The 11,134-nt window shown below is 38.6% G+C and overlaps 1 protein-coding gene across 6 annotated transcripts in view; it reads left to right on the forward strand.

Annotated features, from left to right (window-relative positions):
- The window catches only part of LOC111162359 (membrane cofactor protein-like), a 32,191-nt gene extending 21,332 nt beyond the window's left edge, over nt 1-10,859 (forward strand). For 2 of the 6 annotated variants that reach the window (XM_022526732.1, XM_022526733.1), the window contains 4 exons: nt 3,207-3,260; nt 4,690-4,725; nt 5,261-5,318; nt 8,911-10,858. In XM_022526732.1, coding sequence (XP_022382440.1) covers nt 3,207-3,260; nt 4,690-4,725; nt 5,261-5,318; nt 8,911-8,962 — 200 coding nt within the window. In that variant the 3' untranslated portion in view covers nt 8,963-10,858. Of the gene's footprint in view, nt 1-3,206; nt 3,261-4,689; nt 4,726-5,260; nt 5,319-5,907; nt 5,945-8,910 lie in introns of those variants that run through there. The other 4 variants (XM_022526729.1, XM_022526731.1, XM_022526730.1 and 1 more) reach the window with 4 other exon arrangements.
- Nucleotides 10,860-11,134: the final 275 nt, after the last annotated feature.

Genomic DNA, 11,134 nt, shown 5'->3' on the forward strand with positions numbered 1-11,134 from the left:
TTTTTAAAGATTTTATTTATTATTTGACAGAGAGATCACAAGCAGGCAGAGAGGCAGGCAGAGAGAGAGGAGGAAGCAGGCTCCCCGAGAGAGCAGAGAGCCCGTTGCGGGGCTCTATCCCAGGATTCTGAGATCATGACCTGAGCCGAAGGCAGCGGCCTAACCCACTGAGCCACCCAGGCGCCCCAAGTACCAGTTTTTATTATGAAATTCACGAGTGTTCTAGTCATTCTCCAGTACCCTTGAACTCTACATTCCTGAGCTAGTACCAGATCATTTTTTTTTTCTTACTGTAGTGTATTTTTTTTTTTTTTTTACTATAGTATAGTGTGATATGTTTTTAATTTCTGGAAGAACACTTCCTTCTCAGAAATGTTTAGGCTATTCTGTATGTTAATTTTTTTAAAGATTTTACTCATTTATTTATTTGAGTGAGTGGAGGGAGCAGCAGAGAGAGAGGGACAAGCAGACTCCCCACTGAGCACAGAACTCTGTGTGGGGCTCGATCTAACCATCCCAAGTTCATGACCTGAGCTGAAATCAAGAGTCAGATGCTTAACTGACTGAACCACCCAGGTGCCCTTGTGTGTTAATATCTCTGAATAAACGTAACCACTTTAAATGTACATTTCATGTACATTTAACCACTTTAAGTGTACATTTCAGTGGCATTAAGTGCATTTACATTATTTGCAACCATCATTACTATCTGTATCTCCAAAATGTTTTTATCATCTCACTTTGAATCTTTATACCTATTAAAGAATAACTCTCCATCTCTCCATCCTTCCCCCACTCCCCTCTCTCCCAGCTGTGGCAGCCACTTTTATACTTTCTGTCTCTATGAATTGGACTCTTGCAAGTACCTCCCAGAAGTGGAGTCATTTCTGGCTTATTTCAGTTATGTTTTCAAATCTCATCTATCTTGTGGCATATATGAGAACTTATTTCTTTTTCTGGCTGAATAATATTTCGTATTATGTACCACATTTTGTTTATTCATTCATCTGTTCAGAAACATTTGGGTCATTTTTGCCTTTTGGCTATTCCAAATAATGTTACTCTGAATATAAGCATCTCAGTAACTTTTCAGTTTTGGCAGTACGTATACCTAAGAGTAGAATTATTGGGTTATATGGTAATTCTTTGTTTACTTTTCTGAGGGACAGCCATACTATCTTCCACAGTGGCCACCCATGTTATAGTCCCACCAGTGATACACAAAGATTCCAAATTCTCCACCTCTTTGCCAACACTTGTTCTTTTCCGTTTTTTGACAGTTGCCATCCTAATATACATGTAATAGTATCTCATTGTGGGTTTTTGTTGTTGTTGTTGTTTGTTTGTTTCGCCTTTGGGGGGTGGGTGCTGAACTTATAACTCTGAGATCAAGACCTGAGCTGAGATCAGGAGTCAGTCAGAAGCTTAACCTACTGAGCCAAGCAGGCACCCTCTCTCATTGTGGTTTCCATTTGCATTTCTCTAATGACAAGTGATGAGTATCTTTTCACGTGTTTATTGGTCTTTTGCAGATCTTTGGAGACCTGTCTGTTCAAGTCCTTTGCCCATTTTTAATTGTCTTGTTTTTCTGCTGTTGAGTTTTCGGAGTTCATTATTTTGTGTATCAGTGCCTTATTAGGTGTATGGTTTGCAGGTGTTTTCTCATTCTGTGTATTGCCTTTTCACACTCTGCAGTGTCCATTGATGAAGTCCAGTTTTTCTGGTTCTTCTTTCGTTTCCTGTGTTTTTTGTGTCACATCCAGGCAATAGTTGCCAGATCGGACATCACAAAGCTTGTTATATATGTTTCCTTCTAAGAGTTTTATACTTGTAGCTCTGTGTTTAGTTTTGTATCCATTTTGAATTACTTTTTGTGTATGCTGTAAAAGTAAGGGTCCAACTTCATCCTTTTGCATTTGGATATCCAGTTCTAAGAAATATTTGTCAAAAATTTTGCCCTTTCTCTGTTCGGTATTCTTAGCACACTTGGTGGAGTCATTTGAGCACAGTCATAAAGGTTTGTTTTTGAATTCTCTGTTTTGTTCCATTGGTCTATGTATCTGTCTTTATGCCAGTACCTCTCTATTTTGATTATTGTAGTTTTGTAGTAGTAAGTTTTAAAATCAGGAAGCATGAGTCCTCCCAACTTTGCTCTTCTTTTTCAAAATTATCTTGGCTATGAGATACTGTAGGAATTATGGGGTTTTTGTTTTTTTTTGTTTCTGCAACATGCATTTCAAGATGGTGATGGGGGTTGCATTCAGTCTGTAGATTGCTTTGTGTAGTATTAACAATTTAATGATATTAAGTCTTCTAATTCATGAACATGGGCTGTCTTTCCATTTATTTATATCTTCAGTTTGCTTCAGCTACGTTTTGTAGTTTTCAGTGTGTGAGTTTTTCACCTTCCTGCTTGTTTTATTCCTGAGTATTTTGTTTGTTCTTGAGCTATTGTAAATGGGATTGTTTTCTTAGTCTCATTTTTGGATTATTTATTGTTAGTGTATAGAAATACAACCATTTTTTGTGTGTTGATTTTGTGCCCTGCAGCTTTGCTGAATTCATTTATTCTAATAGGGGTGTTTGTAATCCTTACAGTTTTCTGTGTAAAGGTCATGCATGTCATTTGGAACAGGGATCATTTTATTTCTTTGTTCCCAGTTTGGATGCTTTTTACTTTTTTCTTGCCTGGTTGCTCTGACTAGAATTTCTAATGTTATGTTGCATAGAAGTGGAAAACACAGGCATCTTGTCTTGTTCCTGATCGTAAGCGAAAAACTTTCAGTCTTTGACCATTGAGTATGATGCAAGTGACGGCCTTTTCATAAATGGCCTTCATCAAGTTGAAGTTTCCTTCTATTGCAGATCAATATCTAAATTGTTTATTAAGCCCCCCAAATTTTTACTGTTAAGTAGAATCACATTGAATCCATATTTTTACAATTAAATCCATAATTTTAACAATACACTTATGATATAGTTGCTTACAGTACCACAGAATATTATCACAGGAAATATTACTGGACAAGAAGAACGCTGATCACATACAAATTTGTATTATGATGCCCCCTTTAACTGGAGGAAAAGGAAATTATAAGGGTTTTTATACAAAGGCGAAAAATCACAACCTATGAATTTAGAGGTCTTTGAACTTTATTTTTTTCTTTTTTTTTTAAAAAACGTATTTCCTTGTTTTTTTTTTCTAGGACCTCGCCCAAGCCCTGGTGATGACTCAAAGCCTGACCACCCTAAGACTTTAGGTACTATTTTGGTTATTATGAGATCTTAGAGTTCTACGTGTAAATATCATATTTCAGTTACTTGTAGTTAGAGAAGAAACAGCGTGTATGTCACAAATTGGTAAAAATTGACACTTGTTATTTTAATAGTGTAGATACCATAGTAGAGGTAAGCAGCAGTCTTTGTAAACACATGTAGACAATATAGTTTTTAAGAGGCGTCCCCCCAAAATGATTCCTAGTAGGGTGAGTTACCTTCCTTAATTTCTGTAATTATATATAGATTAAAACACATAAAATGTAACTTGCTGTCCATGTGGTAGTGTTATTTTTTTATGGCAATTTGTAGATCAGTTTTCTTTCTACTTGTACCTTGTATACATAAGCCTTAAAGTACTACAGGTTAGATTAATTTTTTTTCTAGAACATGCTAGTGTGGCAAACTTTATATAGGCCCACATAGTTCACACAATGTATGTAAAAAAAAAAAAGTATAGTTGTGACAGTTAAAGATTTCTTGATAAGTTAATGAAGAGAGCTATCTATTACTTTTATTTATATTAGACAAGTGTAGTAAGGTTAACCTTTTTATAAGTTTAGGCTTGTTATATTTTCCCTCTGAACACTGTAGTCAGACTGTCATTGTGCAGTAAAAACAGGGCCGTCTTAAGGTGCTTAAGAGCTTGATAATTTTTTATGAAATGAAAAGATCAGACTTAAACATGACATTTCATGCATCAACTTTCAGAAATTTAGTATAAATAATGGCAGTTTAGAAGCAGAGGTGCTCCTGACATCATTGCTAAGCATTTAAGATTTTGTGGTATGATTTATTTCTCTCTGGGTAGCCAAAAACGCATGTTTAAGTTTCTGTGCATTATTTTCATCCATGTGTCTGGTATTGAGAATCTCCTTGGTAATGAGGATTATGTCTTGGTTTTAGGGGGTGGAAGATAGAAGGGGTTGATGATAAGATAAACTATTATTTTATAGTTCTGCAACTAACATCTGATGGATGGAAATTTATTTGTGGCAGTCCACAGGCCCCACTTTTGTGGAAAAATACGAATTCCCAACAAAATCACAAGTGATAGAATGAATACTGAGCTAAACCAACTATAATGGAGTAATACATTTTGAAACCGTTTTCTTCTAATCTGCTGAATTCTCATTGTCCTCGTAAGCTGTGCTAACCTGGTATGGTAACTACAGCACAGAACAGTCAAAAGTGAAGTTCCTGTGAAGAGTCTTCCAAAGCCGAAGCCAGAGCAGGGATCCAATTCCAAGAGTTATTGAAAAAAATGAGCCGGGCACACTAGTGTCCCGCCAAAACTAGACAGAGGAGCAGCTTCTCTGCCGTAGCATTGGATGATCTGATCAACATTAAATGCAACTACCTCCTGGGACTCTTGGGTGCTCAGTCTTGAAACTGTTTTCATTTTTTTCTCAGATAAAGTCATCATTGTGGCGACCGTTGTTCCTGTTTGTAAGTAGCCCCAACGTTGATGCCACTTAAATAAGAGTGTTACTCTGAAAAAGTGCATTATTTTTAAATTTATATAATTAAATGATTTTTAATTTAACTTTTCGGTTGCTATAGTTATATAGCCTGAAATGAAGTCCACCAGTCTAGAACAGCCTGACCTTGGTATGACACACTGCGTTTTGCTGGCGAATGTGTAGTCTTTTATACTGTACGTGTCCGCTTAGTCAGAAACCCTAAACGTTACATGTGTTTTCAGGATGATTGGGCACAAGTTTGCGTCCCAGAGATGCTTTGGGTAATTTTCTAAACGAAGCAAGGATTCTTCTCTGGCTTCCTGTGGACTAGTCCAGTGACTCCAGGGAATGGGCCTTAGATAGTAAGAGAGTCCAGAGGGAACATGAATAGATAGGTGCTAAAGTAAAATAACATTTTCTAACGACTGCAATGCAACCAGCACTTACTTATTTCTGCTGCTAAATCTTGAATCTTGACACCCAGTTCTGTTACATGTTATTTTTTTCCTGGTTTCTTGTAGGTGCTGTTGTTATTGCAGCATGTGGCGGCTTCCTGGTTTGTCGACACAAGAAGAAAGGGTAAATAAAAGCGTGTTCTTCTAACTCATGGTCCTGCTCACTCTTGACATTCTTTCGTGCAGCTCTTCTGTTTGTCCTGCATACCGCCTTTTCGGAAACTGTGCCTGCATGAGCGCCCCATCCGTTTGCTTGCGTTTACTGAAACGGCCTCGGGCTGCTGTTAAGGTCCCTGCAGTCAGAGGGCTCGCTGCAGAGTGGTTGCAGCTGTTAGGGCCGCAAGGAACGTTTCCGTGGGATTTGAGATTTCAGTTGTGTAGCAAATCATGGACTATTAAGGGGAACTTCCCCACCTAGGTTTACCCTGTGTCCTACATTGGACTAGTGGCCAAGATTAAATTTAGAACTGCTCACTGTGGAGGCTTAGACAGTTGTACACCTTGCAATTTTTAAATTACATGGTTTTTATTTGTCTGGGTAACTTAGGTAATTGTTTCCATGTGTCTGGGTAACTTAGGTAATTGGAAGAAGCTATGTAGGTTCTCATTCAAATACCCAATTTGATTTGTTTTTATGTTATTTATACTTGTTGAACTGGGGAAGGAAAAGCAGCACTATTTGATTTCCCTCTTATGTTCTCTTAATTTACTAGGTTGAAGTAAAACGGTTGGGGTTGCTGACAGGGGTAAGATTTACAAAGCACCTCATTATTAACTTTATCTGTGTTTTAATCTATAAAAATGAAAAGTGGGGAATCTTAAGACAGAAAAAAAGTGTACAAATATATGTCTTCTGAGCAGAATAGGTTTTTTAAGCATCAAACTTAAATCTTAAATAATTTACAATTTGCGAAAGACTTGAAATAAATCCTGGAACATAGACCAAATTAGGTGCTTTGAAATTTCTGATCTTTATTGATTTTTTTTTCCCTATTGCTTTGAGAAGAGCTTTGAAATCAAACTAATGATTTGAAGACTTTTGGTATTCATGGTTTTGTGGACTATATATCCCCATAAATTAATGTCTGGCTTAGGCTATGTAATAAAAGTACATTATTTACTCATAAAAAGCTCAGGCTTTTAAAATATTACTTAGTTATTTTTTTAAGATTTCTTAATTTAGGGATGCCTGGGTGGCTCAGTCAGTTAAGCATCTGCCTTTGGCTTGTGTCATGATCCCAGGGTCCTGGGATTGAGTCCCACATCGGGTTCCTTGCTCAGCTTCTCCCTCTGCCTCTACCATTCCCCTGCTTCTGCTATCTCTGTCTGACAAATAAATAAAATCTTAAAAAAAAAAAAAAAGATTTATTTGAGAGAGAGAGCATGCACAGGCATGAGGGGCAGAGGGAGAAGGAGAGAGATTCTTAAGCAGACTCCAAGCAGAGCGTGGAGCCTGACATGGGGCTCAGCCTCACCACCCTGAGGTCAGGACCTGAGCTGAAACCGAGGGTCCGAAGCTTAACCAACTGAACCACCCAGGCTCCCCTACTTAGTTATTATTTTTAAATACCCATAGTGCCTTCATTTGAGTCTTCAGTCTTACATTTGTCAAACAATGATATGCATATTTGGTTGCTAAGTCAGCAGTGTATTTTTAAAATTACACATCACTCTGAGTAGGAAATTGCAGAGAAATATTTTTGCAAGTCCAAAAGTTTTGTGTAGAAGTAGGTTCTCAAAACAAAATAGCTCCTTGCTCCTTACTTTTACTTTGTTTACAACAACATTGCGTCAGAATACATACGGGTTCCTTAACAAGTGTTGATGATACTCTCTCTGGCTACCGGTTATTGGGTCTTTTAAAGCTGCACAGTTACCTGAGCAGTGTACCCCAGGTGAAGGGTTTCAGTAGCATTAGTGATCTGAGATCCCATGTCTCACGAGCTCCCAGTGGTGGCGACACCCTGACTTGCCAGGCTGGACACTACAATCAGTGCACCTATATTCTTGAAATTTGAAGAAATACTATCAAACTTAATGGTAAAATTTTTTTCCCATTTAAGGTAATTGGATTTTCTAAAGATGCCACATCTGTGTGTATGTTTTTAAAAAGTGTGTGAGCGATGTAGCTTTATATTGCATTTAGAAAAAAAAAAGTTACGATTCGTGTTATATTCTTTGTAGTGCCTAATACCCATCACCTTTCTCCCTGAAACTGAGTGTTGTTGCCTGAGAAACTTGCTTACAAGACTATAAAGTGCTCTGTTTCTAGGGGTAATTCCAGCATCAGGGCACTAGGCACAGACCATCCCAGATGGCTACTGGAACTTGGTACAAAATGGATTTTGGTGGAAACTTGTATTTGTGATGACTTGGGAACACAGTTACCCTTCTGCAGCCTCCATCCCAAAGCACAAACATTGTGGAAGTCGTCACATTTTAGGTACTCAGACGTCTCTAGGTTGTTTGATGAATGTGGCCCCACACGGATGGGTTCTGCTGTGGTCGTCTGTTCTTAGTCTCAGCTAGGAATAGAATGGGATCTCCAGGGCATATGAAATGGGCCCTTTTCCTTCAGTTTCCTTCTAGAACTCACTTGCTGCCAGACTTTCTCATCCGGGAGTCCGCACCCCTTGCCCAGTGCTTTGCTGTTGCTTGAGCCATGTCTGGCTTCTCATGACTGTGTGGGTCCGGAAGACAGATGCATTTGCTTGGCATTAATGTGTTCACATGTGGGTGGTGATTTTCGTCTCATAAATGTATGATTTTCTCTACTCTGGTGACATGATCCCTGGAGAAGCGAGAGTTTGCTGAAGTCCATTGGAATCATTTACATACTTTATGTATTTTATTACCGGTGATGAATAGTTTTCCCATTTTTTTTTCTGTTAAGGGTATTATTTGGTTTAACTCAGACCGATTTTTACAATAATGACTGAGCCAGTCACTGTGATCTTTAAGCCGTCAGTGCTTCAGTGAAGGTTACAGAGGTCTGGGATGTCCTCCATCGAGTGGCCGGATCAGGCTGTGGGGAGAGGAGTGACAAGGGGCAAAAAACGGAAGGAGCAAATCAACTTGAACCTTTTTCTACGTGGCTCTCAAATTCTTGAGCTCTCAACAAACTCTTCAGACAATTTTAAACAGCTAATAGATAAGAAAGGATTTTGTAGTTAGTCGAGAGAGCAAACTTAAGATCCATCCCAGGAAAATGGGGTGTCCGGTAATAAGTTTTACGGAGTCTTCCCTGGGGGGAAAGCAGATGTGCCTCAGGGAGAAACTGCTCGATGCGGAAGTCAAGATGCATCTGAAGATGTCTTCTTGTCGTAAAACTGACTTCTCAGACAGTGTTCCATGGATCTCATATGTGCTCTGCGTGTTCCCTCTGAATCTAACGTGTGAGAGGCAAGGACCCTTTGTCCTCACAGAGAGTTTACATGATTCGTGTCAGGCTAAATGGTTTCGGGGGTAAACAGATTGCACAGAAATTTAGAATCTGTTCATCTGTAACCTAGAAGACCTCCAACGTCAAAGTAGCTTCTTGCACAAATTTCACGTTTCAAGTTCCTAAATGAGAATCAGAAAAGTTGTCATTTATGATTCTGTCAGCTGTGCGTCCATTTTCCTGTCATTGATTTTATCCCACTTATTATGCCGCTCTGCTGCCTTTTGATTTGATGTGACTGTTTTATTCAGCCCTTTTCCCTTCCTCTGTTCAGCACATACCAAACTGGTGAGAGCCACAGAGAAGTAAAATTTAATTCTCTATGAGAAGAAGAGGTGAGAGAAAGGCTTGCTTTTATCATTAAAAGGTATTGGCTTTGTGTGTTTCTTTTCAGAGATGTCCTTTCTAGAATAGAAAATAGTCAATGAATATTTAGAAGTCAGTACTCTGAACTAAGATATGTTGGCACAAAACATCAAAGAGGTCACTTAGATTCCTATGCCCTTCGCTAAATTATTGATGGTTTTGTACCATTCCTGTTTTAAATAACATGTCCTGGCAGGCGTTTACTTTGACATAGGCTCCAACTGAGTAATGTCCCCGTTGGCCTTTTATCAGATTGTCAGGCTTCCTTGACCTCCTAGTAGCTGTGATTCCAAAAGTGCAGGAATTTTTTTTAGCCCAGTGGGAAGAAATAGCATCTGTACATTTTAAGTGCAGGGAGGAAAATGACCCTTTCTTAGAAACCAAAATATTGTAAATATGGAGTTTAAAGGCATTTATCTGTTTTCCATGAACAGGATATCTGTAGTGTATGAAAGAGAAACCAACAGAAAAAATCCTTAGATTTTGAAAAACTATGAATTGCCTTGCTTTAGACCCTCTGACTCCATCTACCTTGTACTGTTGAATGAAATGAACTGGAAGCCGTCCTCTCTCTATGCCAGAATGTGTGTCTACACGGCCAGGAAGAGAGAGATACGTTATCCCATCACTTATAATGTGAGGTGCTACCCCACCTTACAGTCAGGAGTCTGGGAGCAGACTCTACAGAGGCCAATAGGAAAGGCAGTTTCTTGGTAAAAGCAGAGTGGTGTCTGGGGTCAGACGAGCACAGGGGAAGACCCATCGTACCAACCAGAAGTGGCAGGAGGGGCCTCCCCAGTCCTGTGAACCTTCTTGGTCTCTCAGAATTCCTTTGAGGCTAAGGCCAACCAGGAAGGTAGATTTCAGTCTGTTGTGAGCTTCAAGGTGTCTGCAAACATTTGAAGGTCATATAATGGATGCTGAAGGTCATATAAGACCTCTGTGATCAGTAATCCAAGGTTAGATTTCACCATCTTTAAACTGCTTCGTCGTTCTATCAAATAAGTGTTATCTTAAAATTTAGCTGAGTCCTTTTTATCTTTCTCTCTCGGATTCTGTTTAAAATTCTATGTGAAAAGGGTTCCACCACCACATAAACAAAAGGAAACACATGATTTCCTTGGCGGTGAGGGCTAAATGGGGCATTATTGGGCTCGAAGGCTGGTGGAATTGTTACCAAAAGTTTCTTCTCAGAGCCAGATTTAAGATTTCGTTTTTAGGTCCTACATGTGTTTCTCTCCAGTCTTCCCAGTTAGCCCTCATTTTATTTTAAATGAAGAAATCTTTACTAAGTACTTTGTATCATACTGCTCTATTTCTTACTTTGGAGAGACTCAGAAATGAGACACAAGGATATGACAGTTTCTATACTGAGACTAGTTGAACTTTCGCTACTGGAAATACATGTTTTTAATTGTCCGTTCTCTCAGTGGGCCTCTGGATTTAATTTCTGTACTTCACTGATGTTTTCTGGGTAAATTGCCTTGTAGGAAACAAGAGGTTGGAGGTGATATACCACTTAGCAGAGTAAATCAGCCACTGAGGCAGAGCAGATGCACTAAATTGTTTCCACAAACCAGTGCCTCAGTTTATCTTTTGATCCTGTTAAAATCTCAAGGTCCTTCAAAGTTATTCTGTAGTTGTCATGCTCTCGTGAATGCAGCCACTAAGCCATAAGGCTGAATGTAGTAGTCACCATCCTTTGATGATGCTTTGAACGGGGGACGAACTTCAGTATGGACATCAGGCCTATTTTCCCTTAAATAACACTTGAATTTATAGGACAACTCAACACTGTAACCCTGGTAGTATTTAGGTGGGGAAATCATTTTTAAAATAAATCTCCATATTTAGAGAACTATAGTTCAAAATGAATTACATTTCATTTGTAAAGAAAGTGATTTTTAAATCCTTTTTGTTCAAAGAGTAATGCCAAGTCTTAAGATTCCAGGAACTTCCAGGAACTCTAAGATGTGTTTTATATATTGTTTAGTGTTAAATGCCTTTACTAATATGTGTATGGTACTTCAGCCCTTAAACATTAAAAACAGGAACACTGCATATTGGGAATTTGAACAAGTCTGACTTCCTTAACTAAGAATATTAGTGGAAAATGTTCTAAATAAGGTTTT

This window comes from Enhydra lutris, unplaced genomic scaffold (genome assembly GCF_002288905.1).
Source record: "Enhydra lutris kenyoni isolate GAN:26980312 unplaced genomic scaffold, ASM228890v2 scaffoldscaffold91, whole genome shotgun sequence".
Classification (NCBI taxonomy): domain Eukaryota; kingdom Metazoa; phylum Chordata; class Mammalia; order Carnivora; family Mustelidae; genus Enhydra; species Enhydra lutris.